We start from the raw sequence: 18,898 nt of genomic DNA on the forward strand, positions 1-18,898 counted from the left end.
AAATGTTATTGCATTAAAAAACAGAGTAGTTAGTAAAAGCTCCTCGAGTAGGAGCGTTCGAGCACAGATGACACTTAATCAAATGCAATGACATTTTTAAGTGAGATTGAAGTGTCCAAACACTTCTTATTAGTGCGTTATTTTGCACAGCATGCCCGGAGAATCAGCCCCATCTCTATGACCGTGGAATAATGCAGAAGCGTCATCTCTGAAGCGCTTTAAATGTCAGATTTAATCTATGCACAAGAGCTGATGAGAGTCTCTGCATCTCCGCAAAGCTCAGCGGACTGTTTACCCTTCAGTGTTTGAGTTGCATTCGTAAACACATTAACTCTTTTTCCAGAAGTGCTTTCTGTGAAGGCAGTGGAGCGAATAGCAAACCTGTCTGGATGCCCTCGGACTTTCCAGTCGACCACCTGTGCCACGGACGAAGAATACCGCAGTATTACTGGAGTCTGCAATAACAGGTTTCTGAGTCCCATCTTAATAATTTATCCATAATGCAGAGTTTCAGATATCAGACACTGGGCAAAGCGTGGCCTTTTGTGGAGAGAAACTTGCCACTGATAAGATCAGGGTCAGCGAATATGGCTAAACAGTTGAAGAATAATATCTAAACCTGAAATATTCATGCACACCCACCTCGGTCAGGAAAGTTACTGATCCTTTGCTTTCTATCTTCGGTTGATATGCAGTGTGGGATTCGCCACCGTAAAATATAAAACAAAGGATCGTCTTCAATTTTTTCTCCAATTTTTTGTACAAATTTACAATTGGAGTCACAATTATTAGTCCTCCTGAATTTTTTGCCCCGTTGTATATATTTCTTTTTTACCCAATTTCTGTTTAACTGAAAGATTTTATATAACATTTCTAAACATAATAGTTTTAATAACTCATCTCTCTACTAGCTGGGCTTCCAGCTAACTCTATCAAGCCTCTTCAACTGCTCCAGAATGCAGCAGCATGAGTGGTCTTCAATGAACCTAAACGAGCACATGTCACTCCGCTGCTAGTCCGTTTGCACTGGCTGCCAGTTGCTGCTCGCATCAAATTCAAAGCTCTGATGTTTGCTTACAAAGTGACTTCTGGCTTTGCTCCTTCTTATCTGCTCTCACTTCTGCAGATTTATGTGCCCTCCAGAAACTTGCGTTCTATGAATGAACGTCGCCTCGTGTTTCCATCCCAAAGAGGGAAGAAATCACTTTCGCGAACGCTCACGCTCAATCTGCCCAGTTGGTGGAATGAACTCCCTAACTGCATCAGAACAGCAGAGTCACTCGCTGCTTTCAAGAAACAACTAAAAACTCAACTATTTAGTCTCCACTTCACTTCCTAATCTGCAATTGCCTCTTTGAATATCACACTAACTGTACAAAAAAAAAATAAAAAAATAAAAAATACTAATACTACTAATACTTCCCTTCTTAGACTTTACAGACCTGAAACTTGCCTATAGCACTTATTCATTGTTGCTCTTATAGTTGTGTAAATTGCTTCCTTGTCCTCATTTGTAAGTCGCTTTGGATAAAAGCGTCTGCTAAATGACTAAATGTAAAATGTAAATGTAAATCTCTAATAAAAGTTTTATTTTATCTTTGCCATGGAGACAGCACATATTAATTGACTAGATATTTTTCAAGATTCTAGTATTCAGCTTAAAGCGACATTTAAAGGCTCAACTAGGTTAATTAGGGTCATTAGGCAAGTCATTGTACACTTACCGGCCACTTTATTAGGTACACCTATCCAACTGCTCATTGACGCAAATTTCTAATCAGCCAATCACATGGCAGCAACTTAATGCATTTAGGCATGTAGACATGGTCAAGACAATCTGCTGCAGTTGAAAGCGAGCATCAGAATGGGAAAGAAAGTTGATTTAAGTGCCTTTGAACAAAGCATGGTTGTTTTTGCCAGATTTGCTGGTCTGAGTATTTCAGGAACTGCTGATCCACTGGGATTTTCACACAAAAACATCTCTAGGGTTTACAGAAAATGGTCTGAAAAAGAGAAAATATCCAGTTCTGTGGGCGCAAATGCCTTGCTGATGTCAGAGGAGAATGGCCAGACTGGTTCCAGCTGATAGAAAGGCAACAGTAACTCAAATAAGCACCTTATACAACCGAGGTCTGCAGAAGAGCATCTCTTAACACAAAACACGTCCAACCTTGAGGCAGATGGGCTACAGCAGCAGAAGACCACACCGGGTGCCACTCCTGTCAGCTAAGAACAGGAAACTGAGGCTACAATTCACACAGACTCACCAAAACTGGACAATAGAAGATTGGAGAAACGTTATCTGGTCTGATGAGTCTCCATTCCTGCTGCAACATTTGGATGGTCGGGTCAAAATTTGGCATCAACAACATGAAAGCATGAGTCCATTCTGCCCTTTATCAACATTTTAGGCAGCTGCTGGTGGTATAATGGTGTGGGGGATATTTTCTTATCATACTTTGGACCCATTAGTACCAATTGAGCATTGTGTCAACACTACAACCTACCAGAGTAATGCTGCTGACCATGTCCATCCCTTTATGACCATATTGTACCCATCTTCTGATGGCTACTTCCAGCAGGATAACGGGCCATGTCATAAAGCGTGAATCATCTCAGACTGGTTTCTAGAACATGACAATGAGTTCACTGTGCTCAAATGGCCTCCACAGTCACCAGATCTCAATCCAATAGAGCACCTTTGGGATGTGATGGAACGGGAGATTGGCATCATGGATGTGCAGCAGACAAATCTGCAGCAACTGCGTGATGCTTTCATGTCAATATAGAGCAAAATCTCTGAGGAATATTTCCAATACCTTTTTGAATCAATGCCACAAAGGATTAAGGCAGTTCTGAAGGCAAAAGGGGGTCCAACCTGGTACTAGTGGGCTGGTGTGGGTTTCCTCCTGGTGCTCTGGTATCCCCCACACACCAAACACTTGCTCTATAGGTGAATTGAATAAACTAATAAAATCAGTTGAGTGTGTGAATGAGTGTGTATGGATGTTTCCCAGTACTGGGTTTCAGATAGAAGGGTATCCACTGTGCAAAACACATGCTGGATAAGTTGGCGATTCATTCCACTGTGGCGACCCCTGATGAAAAAAGGGACTGAGCCGATGGAAAATGAATGAATGAATGAATAAAATGTTCTTGCTGTTTATAGCTTTACCCTCAATAATTTGAACACATTTAAATCATGCACGTTTTCTTTAGGATGATACGATTGATTTAGGGGAATTTAATAATATTCCTCTGCACCGGCTCGGCTGGCGAGATTTATAACATTAATTTTACATTGGCGGGAGAAAATGTACCATGTCCATCCAGTTCTAATGCATCAAATTATGTATTTTTAATGCAAAAACATCATCAGTTCTGATTAAATCTAGCTTTTATTACATGTGAACGAGTTGTTGAATATGGTTTGACATGCATATGAAACTTTTAAACATTTATCTGAATTGTATATAATTATTACTGGAGCTCGTCCAACACTCATCAGTCCCGGAATACAGAGACTAGATAAACAATCAGACTTGATGCTGGACTGTTTTTTCACTCCAGACCATCAGAAACTGCTAGTTTTATAATTGATGATCTCTGCAACTATTGAACTGAATTGAGACGAGTCAACGTCATCTTTATTGTCAATTCTGCCACATGTACAGACATACATTCATTTATTCATTCATTTATTCATTTTCCTTTAGCTTAGTCTCATAGGGGCTGCTACTGCGGAATGAACCACTAACTATTCCAGCATATGTTTTACGCATGTCCTTCCAGCTGCAACCCAGTACTGGGAAACACCCATAAACTCTCACATTCACACATTTATTCAGTTCTCCAGATCTAGGGATGGGTATCGTTAAGGTTTTAACGGTATTACTACTTTTATCTGTGTGGTCTGTGTGGGTCCTAATGCCCCAGTATAGTGAAGGGGACTCTATACTGCTCAGTGAGCACCGTCTTTCGGATGAGACGTTAAACCGAGGTCCCGACTCTCTGTGGTCGTTAAAAATCCCAGGATGTCCTTCGAAAAGAGTAGGGGTTTAACCCCGGCATCCTGGCCAAATCTGCCCACTGGCCTCTGTCCATCATACCCTCCTAACCCTCCCCATATCATAATTGGCTTCATCACTCTGTCTTCTCTCCACCAATCAGCTGGTGTGTGGTGTGCGGTCTGGCTGCCGTCGCGTCATCTAGGTGTATGCTGTGCACTGGTGGTGAAGGAGATTCCCCCCTATGTGTAAAGCGCTTTGAGTGCCCTGAAAAGCTCTATGTAAATGTAAGGAATTATTATTATTACCACATATCGGTTCGGTACTTTAAATGTTCTCTTATCAGTACTTTTTTTTATTTTTTATGAAAAAATAAATTTATGGAATTAACAACACTATTTTATTATTACGTTTTTAATGTAAAATAAAACAAAAGCAATAATTGTAAAACAAATAAGTAATTTTTTTTTCCTGTAAATGAATGTACAATAGTTTGAAGGAAATTAACTCTCATTTTTTAACCATTCTTCTGGAGTAAATTCAACATGTTTGACTTTTCTGGCAGAAATGTGGAATCTTTCTTGGTTTATTGTGCTCCCTGCAGTTGAAAATACTGAGAACTGTCGAAGAGAACAGCCGAGAACTGTGAAGGCTTTTATACTTGACGCTCTTGCCAGAAACTCGAGCATTTCTCATGTGAGATTGCCAACTGTGCAGACGAATATCAAATATCGCACATTAGAAAAGGTTGGTCAGTTAAATTATGCTACTGTAAGAAATGTTTATTCAGCAATAATTCTCCAGATAGCCGAACCGTTAACGTCAGAGCTTTACGATACTTCGGTCTTTTATAATGTAGCACCGATACCCATAAAGTACCGTCACCATCCCTATCCAGATCCGAGGTGAACTCTCTGCTGCTGCTTTCAGTAGTATGGCAATAAATATCATGTGTAGTATGTTTTTACTTTATCCTATAAAGGATGTAATGCCAATATATTTTAACTCACATTGGGAGCATTTAACAATGAATAAAGCCCATAATCAGTACCTGAGGTGATCTTTGTAATAGTAGTTTATGCTGTTGTTTTGCCACAACGTTGCAAAAATAGAAAGCATTTCTAAAAACATCAATTGTGCTTGTCGCTGTCATAGATGGTTGTAACAAAAACTAATTTTAAAAAAGTGACCTTTTATCGCACGTTGTGTATTGCTATGACACGATGTAAAGCTTCGACCTCTGTTTTGTTAAATGTGTCCTATTTAATCAACAGTGTAATATCGTTCACTTATCACCGTTCCTCTTAGTACACTGCAAAAAATGTTTAATAATAGTGTGTTTTTAATTTTATTTAAAATTCCTTCAATAATTTAATTTTAGTTCATTTTAATTTTTTATTCGTTTAGTTTCTGATGTAGTAAGCATCACTTGTTCATAAATCTGATAAGTCACTAATGCAATACAATTTAGTTTGTTTTGTTTTTATTTTATTTTGATGTCGGTTACGCAAAACTTTTGTTTTAAGAAACAGTAACTCTGGCTTGCACATTTCATTTAGAAAGCTTTTCATCTAAAAAAAACATATTTTATTTAAAGGGTTATGGTTGATTATAATGTTATTCATTCATTCACTCATTTTCTTTTCGGCTTAGTCCCTTTAATAATCAGGGGTCGCCACAGAGGAATGAACCGGCAACTTATCCAGCATATGTAAACATCCATACACACTCATTCACACACCTACACTACGGACAATTAAGTGTACCCTATTCACCTGTACCGCATGTGTTTGGACTGTGGGGGAAACCAGAGAACCTGGAGGAAACCCACTCCCATGCAAACATGGGGAGAACATGCAAACTCCACACAGAAATGCCAATTGACCCAGCCGAGGCTCGAATCAGCGACCTTCTTGCTGTGAGGTGATAGAGCAACCCACTGAGCCACTGTGTTGCCCCTAAAATGTGATTCATTCATTCATTTTTTTATTGGCTTAGTCGCTTTATTCATCAGGGGTCGCCACAGTGGCATAAACCGCCAACTTTACGAAGCGGATGCCCTTCCAGCTGGAAAACACCCATACATTTTCACATTTACACACTCAAACATTTTGGCCAATTTAGTTAATCCAGTTCACCCATAGTGCATGTCTTTGGACTGGGGTAAACCAGAGCACTCGGAGGAAACCCACGCAACACGGAGAGAACATACAAACTCCACACAGAACTGACCCAGCCGGGACTCAAACTAGTGACCTCCTTGCTGTGAGGGGACAGTGCTTACCACTTTGCCTTCGTCCCACCCAAAATTATTATTCTGCAATTTAAATATTTCGTTAGTTAGATTCCAACAATTGCAGGGCTCCACATAACTCACTATGGTTATCCCAACATAAATCAATTAAGTTGATCTAACAATTTCAAGTGGATTGACCAAAAACAATTTGTCCCAAAAAAAATCTAAAGCATTGTGTCACTTCAGCTCATTGTACATATCTAGTTTGAACAAGCAGCAAAATCCTTTTTTTGAGTGCATGTGTGATCTCATCAGACATTTCCATCACGTCTGTTTGTACGGTGTGTTTTAGGAAAAACCCGTTTTGGGGGTCCGCCAACACCGGCTTGGCCAGATGGCTCCCCGCTGAGTACGAGGATGGAGAAAACCAACCCAAAGGCTGGAACGCTGGACGCCAATACAACGGCTTCCAACTTCCTCCGGTGAGATTTAGCAGAATATATCCACTGAACGCATGAAAGACTCAATGTGAAAAAACAAACCGTTCACTATGAGGACGAGTTACTCAGTGCGGAAAATCCTTTGTCTTGCTTTCTGATGTAAATATCTAAACATTCTAGGCAGGGTAAAAACCATGGGAGGTGAACTGTAAAAAAATCCGTAAATTAGCAGTCTGTATTTTGTGATTCATATTTTATTTTTTTATTTATGCTTTTGAATTGCCTTATGAGATCCTGGTCTTTCTTATGAGAACTTTTAATGTTAAAAATGTGGAAAAGAGACCCTTTTTATCAAAATTTTCCTAGTTTGCAGTGCTATATTGTCTGTGTTGGTGTTGTATATTAAGGTCCAAAAACTTAGTAATAAACTGCCAGTACATTTTCTGTTATTTTACAGATTTATTTTTCTATACGGTATATTATTTTTTATACATTTTATTTTTTTAAACTACAAAAATGTCAACACGTCTAAAATTTTCAACATCAAAAGTCAACAGAGCAGAGATCAGCATCCCATAATGCGACCATAAATAAACAGAAAACATAAGAAACGGAAGCTGTTAATTAACGCATACACACACACACACACACACACACACACACACACACACACACACACACATATATATATATATATATATATATATATATATATATATATATATACACACACACACATACATACACACACACACACACATATATATTATATTATATATATATAAATATATATATATATATATATATATATATATATATATATATATATATATATATATATGTGTGTATCCTAAATCCCAAATGACTGACTGACAGGTGCGTGATGCGTGAGGCCAGCAACCATGATGTGTAGCCGTTTCACTTTACTTCAGGACACATTAATATCGCTTTTTAGGTCTATTAGAGACATTTATAAGTATTCCTAGCAAATCTTATAAATGTTGGAGACATACCTGTAACATAAACGCACTAAATCGCACTTCAGCAGCGTTTATTTGAGAGCGCACAAGAAGATCTGCGCTTGAGCAGCGTATATTTGAGGGCGTGCAAGAAGTTTTGTGCACGAGCAGAGGAAATCGGCGCGCAAGCAAAGAGATTCGCATGCTCGTAGGCTATTACATAAATGCAATCTCGATCTAATACTGCGCTCACGACATTTGTCATTGAAAGAACACCACAGGTAGTTGGTAGATCTGAGTAAAAAAGGCCCGCTGTCACAGCTGAAAAAAAATACTAGAGGAAACACTGTATGGAAATAGATAGATAGATAGATAGATAGATAGATAGATAGATAGATAGATAGATAGATAGATAGATAGATAGATAGATAATTCTTTAAAATATTTTTTCTTTAAAAGTATAATTATTAATTAGCCATTTAAAAACTCAAATGAAGTTCCCTCATCCATGTAACCCTGACTTGGTACATAAAATCACAACATGCTTCTTTGAATTTTATAATAATGTCATTAAATCTTCCATATACATGCAGAATATTTATAGGCAAACCTCTGTGAAAGTCTGCCAAATAAGCTTGAGAAAGTGTTGCATATTTAACAGCTGGATCTCACATCTACCTGTGACACATTGGCCTTTCCCCGCTCTGTCATCGCATTAAAAATGCAACGCTATGCACACGGTTTTAAGCATGCACAACCTCTTCCTCCCAAATGCAAAGAAACACTCGACTCAAACTACTTTTAATGAGGCAGAAACCGCAGCGCTTCAGTGCAACAAGAGCCACGGCGAACGCTCATATTGTCACATTTCACATTGTGTAGAGCCGCTGGAGAAAAAAGAAAGGCCCTGAAAAAACACTTCCAGCTAATTTCTGTGCAAACCGGTTTAATTGCGAGTGGTTTAATGACATTTTAACAGGTAAACACACGCTGGCAGAGGAGTTTAATGAGATTTTCTTCCTCTAAACATCAACATAGCAGGGGTGTTTTCATGCATTTCCTTTATTTATTCATGTTTTTTATGCTTAAGCGCAACTGCATTAGATTCTAAAGATGTGGATGTGTAAAGGGCTTTGTTTTTAGGTGGTTGTGTTTTTTCTATAATAAAAGTTATAAAATAGTTTTTATTTGTGATGATCAACCTGATAAAGTAAGGCTATTATTCTCATTCTAATTCATGCTTTGGCATCTGATCAATAGTTAAATTGTTCATCAGACTTACCTTCCTGAACTCTTTGCAAATTTTTAAAGTGACTCTTAGTTTGTTGGTTATATTTTGCTGTCGCCTCACAGCAAAAAAAGTCGCTGGTTTGAGCCTTTCACATTTTACCTGTTTTTATATATATATATATATATATATATATATATATATATATATATATATATATATATATATATATCGGCTGACTATTGGATCTTATCGCTGTTGCGATGGCAAGCAGCTGCTTTGTTATTTATGTATTTATTTAAAAAGCGCATTAAAGCTGAGATATAACCTGAAATATCAATACAATACAACACTTACTAACACAATCATCAGCACTTTTAGTACTTTATTTTACAGACTTATAATATGCTTATGTACTATTAGAGTTCTCATTCCAAAATGTCCGCTGCGCCATCTAGTGGCTGTTTCCAAAATTGCACTAGAGTGTCGCCTCTTGGTGATTCTATGCTCTTTGGTAAGGGTGACAGATAAGAAGTTTGTTGCAACTAACTTAATGAAATCCCTTACCTCAGGGACTTTTCCCCCTCAGGAACACCCTTAATTTAAATTACTGAAATTACTTTCATGCAATCGGGCACAGGTGGCGATTGTAACTGATGTCACTTGCAGAGAAAGCGCGGTTGCCTGAGCGTGCAAGTTCGAGAGTGCAAGCCTGAAATTGCAAGTGCAAATCTATTGGTGTGCCAGACTCTATTGGTTCATTCTGCTGGGATGACCCCAGATTAATAAAGGGACTAAGCCGACAAGAAAATGAATGAATGAACACTGAGAGTTAATATTAAGCTAAATTTAATCTCGGGGCCCACCTGCAGGATCGCTTAGGCCCACTGGTTGAGAATCTCTGATCTATACTTATATTTATATCCATACTTTTTTTTTTAAATCATGAGTATTAAATATGATCTGAAGTCTTTTAGGGATGATTTATTTCCAGGACCTTTACTTGCTCTGTTCTTTAGTGGTGATGAACTTTGTCTTTTAAAATCATAAAGCAGTTTTCTGAACAAATTTGAGCCGTTTTCCCTCCATTTTCTCACATGAGCCATAAAAGCCTGATGTCTAAAATATGAAACTTAAAAAAAAACACTTATGCCACATATGTATTTGTTTGTATGTATTATGTTTTGTTTAAAATTCAAGACATTTCATAATATTTAACTTTTAAAGATGGTGAACTTCTTAAGCTTTTATTTATCATGACAGTGAGTTTTGCTCATGAAATCAGGAAACCATTAGAGGCTGTTTACATCCACACATTGCTGCCAGTCTACTGTTTAAACCCCTTATAAAAATGATTTTTGCATAGTAGGTCCCCATTAAATTGATAATCAGATGCTGGAGAGAGAATATGATTTACGCATCTTCTCTGATTTCTCTTATTGTGAGGTTCGAGAGGTCAGTAAGAGGATCATACGCAGCTCCAGCTCAGCTCTACAGGAGGACAGGGATTATTCTCAGATGCTGGTGGACTGGGGTCAGTATATCGATCATGATATCTCCTTCACGCCGCAGAGCTCCAGCCAGACCTCGTTCACCCCGGGATTCGACTGTCTGCGCACTTGCGTCAGTGCAGATCCCTGCTTCCCCATACAGGTGAACACTCAACATGCTTATTTTGAGAGGATCATGTGCTTATGATTGTCCACAGCTGGTCCTGCATTAGCTAACACATTCACCAATCAGATGATTTCTAACTCATTCATAACCAGAGTTTGTTACCAGTACTGATGAAGGACATCTGTTTTGTAAAACATTTGCTGGAATAGTTGGTGGTTCATTCCGCTGTGGCGACCACTGATAAATAAGGGACTAAGCTAAAGGAAAACGAATAAATGAACAAATTTTTAATTTTTTTTTTTTGTTTACGCAGAAAACAATAATTAGTAATATAATTAATAAATATTATTCCTTTTTTGTTTTAATAATCAGCTACAGCATTGGCTTGTTCATTTTTCATCTATTTAATTTAATTTCATTGTATTTGTTATATTTTTGTAGTGATAGTAAAGGTTATTTCTGTTATATAAATTAACTTTAACAATAATCACACTGTATATTTGCTTCTATATTATCATTTATAATATATAAATATAAAAAAGGATTACGTTTCTGTCTATTGTTTTACAATTAGAAAAAAGAAGTGGTTTGTGAAAAGATTAAAAAAGGTTTTTTTGAAACCTTCAATACATGTATGGTCAGCAGGACGCAAACGCTTTCAGGGCGTGTCAGAACGCATTTTTGCTAATTTAAGGACGGGAAAATCCGCTTTGCGCCGTGGCGCATGGTCTAAAAGGGTTTAAGAGTTTATTTTCTTAATGAGTTATAGGTGTGTTTTGAGAATAAACAAATCAGAGTCTCATCTCCCATTCCCTTTAAGACCCAGCTGTGTCGCGACATAAGCGCATTTGCTATTTACAGGACGTAAATTAAGCCTAAGTGGAAAAACTGAGCATTTCACAAGCAAACAGTTGACAGTTTTTTAACAGAAAACTGTTAAACAGAGCATCTACTGCGTGAGAATGAGAAATAATGGATCTACTTTCGCTCTTGGATAGGGAAACCTTTACACACAGACATCAATTAGTCTATAAATAATTAATTTTGTTTGTTAAGCGCAAATATTCGTTTCAAAACTATTTCTAAATTCAGTTCTAATTTCCAGCAAACGAATAAATGAACAATAATAACGAAGTGCGATAAAAAAACCTGAGTTATATCCTAATACAAATGCTGCCCCATATGGTCTAAAACCTGACAGGTGGGCAAATCTAAGCTTGTTTTTAATAAAACAAATATGGTAACACTTTACAATAAGGTTCATTAGTTAATGCATTTACTAACATGAACAACACCTGTACAGCATTTATTAATCATAATTGAACATTTACTAATGCATTATTAACATCCAAGTCCATGCTTGTTAACATTAGTTAATGCACCATGAGTTAACATGAACTAACAATGAACAACTGTATTTTCATTAACTAACATTTATTAACATGAACAAATACACTAGTAGATGTATTGTTCATTGTTTGTTCATGTTAGTAAATGCATTAATTAACATTAACTAATGAACCTTATTGTAAAGTGTGACCACAAATATAAATATGGATATAATAAAATATATAATAAAAAAAGCAAATTGTTATGAATGAACTGAGAAAGCCTCCCAAGCCAGAAGAAAGCATAAAAGCAGTGGTTTTTCATATGTATGTAGTCTAGAAAATAATGTTTTGTAATATTTTAATCCTATATATTCATATCCTATATTTATTCTTATTATATCCTATATATAGGCCTATCCTTAATATTTAAATTTTTTTCACGTGTAAAGATATTTGCGTATTGCTCTACATCTTGTGTGTAGGCTATTAAGCAGTGTGTAAGCAAGGTGCAACTCTGCGCTGGAGTTTACTCCGGGTTTGTTTTGGTCCAATAAAAAAATCTATTATAGTTTCTTAAAATAGCTACACTCTAGCAATGCGCCTCAGAACGCCTTCCTTTTTACACCAGAACGCCTATGGGCGCACATGAGTGCAAATGCATTTGCTATTTAAAGAGCGTGGCGCAACGCCTCAAAACAACTCTTGCGCCAAGCTGAAACCAACAAACAAGTATTGCGCCGTGCCTTGCGCCGGGTGTATGATAGGGCTCAGAAAATCTCAGAAAATAATTCCAGAAATTTTATTTTGCATGATATTGCCATCAAATTCAAAACATATACTCAGGAGATGTGTGACTTTTGACCTATTACTTTTCTGTATTGCTCCAGAACTGATTTCATATATTTGTTTACTCTGTTGGGTGTATTGCAATAAAAGTAACACAAGTTACATAATAATATGACTTTTTAAAGTAACAAGTGTAACGTTACTTTAAAAAAATAAGTAATAATATTTGAATTACTTTTTAATTTAATGAATTAGATTTTAAAAAAATACATTGCTGAGTTCAAATGAAAGAAGTCACAATGAATAATGCAGTCAATGAGAGAATGTGTTCATTGTTTTGAATGCACCGAAGAAAAGGAAAAGGATATTGTAGTCTCAATGGACATTGATTTTGCTTAAGACAAATAGTACAAAAGTAGCAAACACATTGCTTTAAACTTTTGTAGGGGCTCAACCAACGTTATAAGACCGATCAGGGATTTATTCGCTTATTTCAAGAAATCGGATCTTGAAGATTCAAATCACTTGATTCGACTCAGTTGAGTCAGACTGAATCAGACTAAGGGTGCTTTCACATCTGTAGTTTGCTTCGTTAGGTCTGGACCAAGGGCATTAAATGATACATTGTTGCATTTTCTGCAATATGCCCATGAGTCCAGCATGACACTGAATGACAACGCTTCAGATGACTGTTCTAGAACCTACAGCTAATCAGTCTGTCTGATTCTGGAGTGCATTACAGCTCTAGAGCAAAATATAAGTGATAAATGATCTTAAATAAAGCAAATACATTTATAGAGATGGCATATAAGTATATAACTTCACTTACCTGGAAATTGGAGGCAACTTGAACAGTTTGTGAGCACAATTAAGTGCACACAGCATGCCATATCATCTGATGATTGTAGTAAATAATTCCATAAGGCAATTGACTGTGTAAAGAAACATTAACCAAAACAAAAATACAACATATATGCAGAGTTCAGCGGCTAATCAGCCGGAATCAGCTGAGGTGACGAGACTGTGAGCAGCCAGATCTAACTGTCACTCAAGTGGCCACACCCTTAATTATGCAGACTTAATCTAACCTAATATAAACTAAACGGATGAGTTATAAAAAAAAATTCACCCCCTCACAGTTGTCATGAAGGGTAATATTAGCTAAATGCACCAAAGCCATCTTTTGTACCAGGCTGTAATCGTGTGTTTATCAGCTGTAAAAATGGCTAGTTTACCAATGCAGCCAGAAATCACCAGGGGCCTCATGTATCAACGCTGCGTACGCACAAAAACTTTGCATACGCCAGGTTTCACGCTCAAAATCGCTCACGTTTGGATTTACTAACGATGAACTGAACGTGGGAATGTGCGCAGCTCCACGGCAGCTTTATGGCTCGCGTACGCACATTTTTTGTGCGTGTCTGTTTTATTTCCATTGGCGACTCCTAGAGGCAGTTGTGTTAAGTTGCTCTCTACAAAGTGTCTGAGCCATGCAATGGCAGCTGTATGAGACGCGTTCATCTAGCAGGTATATAAGGTTTCCATACCATACAGTTGACCAGCCAAACATTAAAGCACAATTTACAGCGGTCGCCGGTTTTCCCAATGTAATCTGAGCTATCAACTGCACGCACATTGCTATAAAGACACCATCTGAGGATAAACTTGCATACAAGAATCAGAAACATTTCCATTCAATAAATGTGCAAATAAAATATGATGCACAAACTTATTAATGATTCCTACTTGTCTTTCTTGTGATAAATAGTAGGGAAAATCTGATATGTAGCGGGGGGAAAAAGACGCTGCATTCGAACCTAGTTCATGCTCAAACGTGTCAAAACATGTTGACATGCGTTTTACGAGCTGCGCCACTGAGACTGTTAAGGGTGTTGCAGCCTTTTACATCTATAAATCACACTATTTCTTTTTTAATTCACTAAATGCGATGTTCAGACCCAACTGTGTTAACCGCGTCAGCTAAACTCTCCCACTCTATTTTTTTCTTTTGTTGTTAACTCCGGAGAACAAACTTGCAAATAACACCGCTTTTCTCCGGTCTACCTCCGAAAGGAGAACCTCTAATTCACATTCTGTTCAAAGTTTCTCTTCTTGCTTGCTTTTGCCGTTGCTTTTTCGTTTGGTTTTGCCAAATTAGAGTCATCATTAGCATATTCATACGGGGGAGGAGGCAGGGAGGGGTTTTGCGCTCGTGCATGTTGCGCTCAGTTTCACGTTCATTCGGATGTACAAAAGAATATGCGTGAGACTCGGCGTACACAGTGTTTCATACATCTGAATTTTTTACAAAGCTGTAAATGTGCGTACGCAATGTTTTACATGAGGCCCCTGGACTTCATGGAACCAGCCCCCCAAGGCGAGTGGATGAATTACAGTTTTAGTTCCTTCCGTACTGGCTTCCCGAGAGAGAGCAGGAGGTTGCCACTTGGTGAATCGATTATGTGAAACCCAGCATTTTTATGTACCGTGTACTCTACACAACACTCTACTCTTCCAAATATGATGAATACACCAGTAAACTGATTGGCTGTTTTAATTGAGGGGGGCGTGGCTTCCATTCCCTCATCCTCTGCACTGAACGCTGTGATTGCTCTCATTCATTATTCTCCTGCTCTTTCTGTCTCCGCTGTTGTGTGTTATTAATCACCGGCAACATCTATTTTCATACGCGAGTCATACCGGCAGCCAGCTTTTCTGCTATTGACTGGATAAGACATTCCCCCAGACATTTCATTACAATTATCTCTCTCTCTGACATGCGGTGTCAAGGAGCAGGGCCACTGTTCTCATTTCCAGCATTGACAGAAGTTCATTTAGTGGAAACAGATAAAATGGCACGCGTTTCCCTCGGGTGAAGTCATTGTCTGAGTCAGAGGTGCGAATATATTTGACAGTTCAGGACTGCTGAATTCGGCGGGAAATGTGGCGGAGGCCTATAATTAAAAAAAGAAACTATATCTCATTGATTACTTCTTTATCTCCGGCCAACCTCAAAACGCCATTCAAAATGGGGGTCACGGCTGCACCTTTCTGCTGGTCGCGCATTTGGATCCTTCAGGGCTCGAACCGCTCATAAAAACATGTGAATTTGTAAGTAATCTCAGCGTCCCCAGCCTGAGGCGAGAGGACACCTCCATAGATATACAAAATAGCATTTCAGTCTGACTCCCCATGAGCCAAAATACTAATACTGCATACTAATACTGATATTGCAGCAGCTCGCCGTCTCTGCTGGGAAGTGACACATGGAAAATCAACGGTATACATTTTGCAATCGAGTCAAAGCCTAAGGAGCATGTCTTTGCCCTTCGAGGGGTCAAGTGATTTTCACAAATAGATTTATCTGTGAGTTCTATTTTACTTTGAGGTTTTTAGTAAGTTTAGTACTTTAATATCAGTTTTGAAATGTCATTTTTATCTTGCATTTTTTTTAAGTTTATTATTATTATTATTATTATTATTATTATTTATTATTATTATTGTTTTAAGGGTTTTTTGTAGGTTTAGTACATTAATCAATTTTAAAATATCATTTTTATCTTGCATTAAAATAAATGTAAATACTTTTGTTTTTAATTCTAGCTTTATATTATTATTATTATTATTATTATTATTATTATTATTATTAATATCATCACCAATATTACTACTACTACTACTATTACTACTACTACTATTATTTAATTAAAATTTTAAGGTTTTTATTGAGTTTAGTACTTTAATATCAGTTTTAAAATGTCAATTTTATCTTGCATTTAATTCAATATTTTGGTTTTAAATTCAGCTTTATGTTTTTGTTGTTGTTGTTGTTGTTATTGTTGTTATTATTGTTTTAAGGGTTTTTTGTAGGTTTAGTACAATAATCAATTTTAAAATATCAGTTTTATCTTGGATTAAAATAAATGTAAATACTTTTTAAATTCTAGCTTTTATTATTATTATTATTATTATTATTATAGTTTTAAGTTTTTTTAGTAGGTTTAGTACATTAATCAATTCTAAAATATCATCTTTATCTTGCATTAAAATAAATGTAAATACTTTCGTTTTTAATTCTAGCCTTATATTTGTATTATTATTATTATTATTATTATTATTATTATTATCATCATCATTATTATTACTATTGTTACTATTATTACTACTACTACTACTACTACTATTATTACTACTATTTAAATTAAAATTTTAAGGTTTTTATTGAGTTTAGTACTTTAATATCAGTTTTATTATTATAATTTTTTTTTCAGCATTTTTTAACTAAATAAATCCAGCATTGTAGAGAAGAGGAGAGAGAATGGGGGCAATCGCTCTCTGAAATCTTGATTCAACACATCACAGAGAGTTAAAGAACTAAAACATGTTGAAGGTGACAAAAGAAAGAGATTTTATAAGAGTAATGTTCAGCTGTCAGCTTGATTATTGCACTTAACAGACAGGAAGACGTAGTGTGCACTATGTAGGGAGCAAATGAGCAACACATGCAATGAACAAGATCATAAAACATGCAAATGTATACAGAATAATACAAACTCATCTCAGAGCATATGTTCTGTTAGTTTCAGTTCTATATTGATCTTTAACACACTAAAGTAATGCATATTCAGAAGCAGACGTAACATTGTTTTACTTTTTGTTGATAATTTGCACATGAATTGATTCATGGGAGGAAAAGTTGAGCCTGACATTAATATGCTGTCATTTTCAAACAGAGACTGAAAATCAAGGGAAAATATATATAAAGTTGAAGCTCAGAAAATTATAAGACAACCCGACAGCTATTAATTAGAAATATTATCCATAGCTAAATAATTTAGCAACACATTTTCATGTTCACATTTTTCAGATGGAGGTTAATGACCAACTGACATCTATGTAATGTCAAATATTTCATTAAAATGAGGGTTATTTTGATCACTTTTAGTTTACTAGTAGTGTAGCAGCCGTCAACCGATCAGAAGCTTGCTTTAGTGGCAACCATTAACCAATCAGGAGCTTGCTTTAGTAGCCGCTGTCAACAGATCAGGAGCTTGCTTAAGTAGTTGCCGTCAACCAATCAGGAGCTTGTTTAGTAGCAGCCGTCAACTGATCAGCAGAATCAGAGGCTTGCTTTAGTAGTGGCCATCAACCAATCAGGACCTTGCTCTAGTAGCGGCTGTCAACCAATCAGGATTTTGCTTTAGTAGTGGCCATCAACCAATCAGGGCCTTGCTTTAGTAGCAGCCGTCAACCGATCAGAAGCTTGCTTTAGTGGCGGCCATCAACCAATCAGGAGCTTGCTTTAGTAGCCGCTGTCAACCGATCAGGAGCTTGCTTAAATAGTGGCTGTCAACCAATCAGGACCTTTTTTAGTAGTGGCTGTCAACTAATCAAGAGCTTGCTCGAGTAGCAGCCGTCAACCAATCAGGAGCTTGTTTAGTAGCAGCCGTCAACTGATCAGCAGAATCAGAGGCTTGCTTTAGTAGTGGCCATCAACCAATCAGGATCTTGCTCTAGTAGCGGCTGTCAACCAATCAGGATTTTGCTTTAGTAGTGGCCATCAACCAATCAGGGCCTTGCTTTAGTAGCAGCCGTCAACTAATCAGGAGCTTGCTTTAGTAGCGGCCGTCAACCAATCAGGAGCTTGCTCTAGTAGCAGCAGTCAACCAATCAGGAGCTTGCTTTAGTGGCGGCTGTCAACCGATCAGGAGCTTGCTTTATAGTAGCAGGCTTCAACCAATAAGGAGCTTGTTTAGTAGCAGCTGTCAACGGATCAGCAGCTTGCTTTAGTAGTGGCCGTCAACCAATCAGGGGCTTACTTTAGTAGTGGCCATCAACCAATCAGGACCTTGATTTAGCAGTGACCGTCAACTAATCAGGAGCTTGCTTTAGTAGTTTATCAACCAATCAGGAGCTTGCTCTAGTAGCTGCCGTCAACCAATCACGAGCTTGCTTAAGTAGCAGCCGTCAACCAATCAGGAGCTTGCTCTAAAAGCAACCATCAACCAATCAGGAGATTGCTCTAGTAGCGGCCGTCAACCAATCAGTAGCTTGCTCTAGAAGCGACCATCAACAAATCAGGAGATTGCTCTAGTAGCGGTCGTCAACCAATCAGAAGCTTGCTCTAGTAGCGACTATCAACCAATCAGAAGCTTGCTCTAGAAGCGACCATCAACAAATCAGGAGATTGCTCTAGTAGCGGCCGTCAACCAATCAGGAGCTTGCTCTAGTAGCGGCTGTCAACCGAACAGGAGCCTGATTTATCAGTGGCCGTCAACCCGAACAGAGGCTTGT

The 18,898-nt window shown here is 37.5% G+C and overlaps 1 protein-coding gene across 24 annotated transcripts in view; it reads left to right on the forward strand.

Annotated features, from left to right (window-relative positions):
- Positions 1-18,898, forward strand: part of tpo (thyroid peroxidase) — a 105,653-nt gene that overhangs the window by 22,382 nt on the left and 64,373 nt on the right. For all 24 annotated transcript variants that reach the window (XM_087289968.1, XM_087289971.1, XM_087289974.1 and 21 more), the window contains 3 exons: positions 344-467; positions 6,596-6,725; positions 10,317-10,523. In XM_087289968.1, the coding sequence (XP_087146094.1) occupies positions 344-467; positions 6,596-6,725; positions 10,317-10,523 (461 nt within the window). The remainder of the gene's footprint in view (positions 1-343; positions 468-6,595; positions 6,726-10,316; positions 10,524-18,898) is intronic.

The sequence above is a fragment of the Danio rerio genome, chromosome 17 (genome assembly GCF_052040795.2).
Source record: "Danio rerio strain M-AB ecotype USA chromosome 17, GRCz13ab, whole genome shotgun sequence".
NCBI classification, from domain to species: Eukaryota; Metazoa; Chordata; class Actinopteri; order Cypriniformes; family Danionidae; genus Danio; species Danio rerio.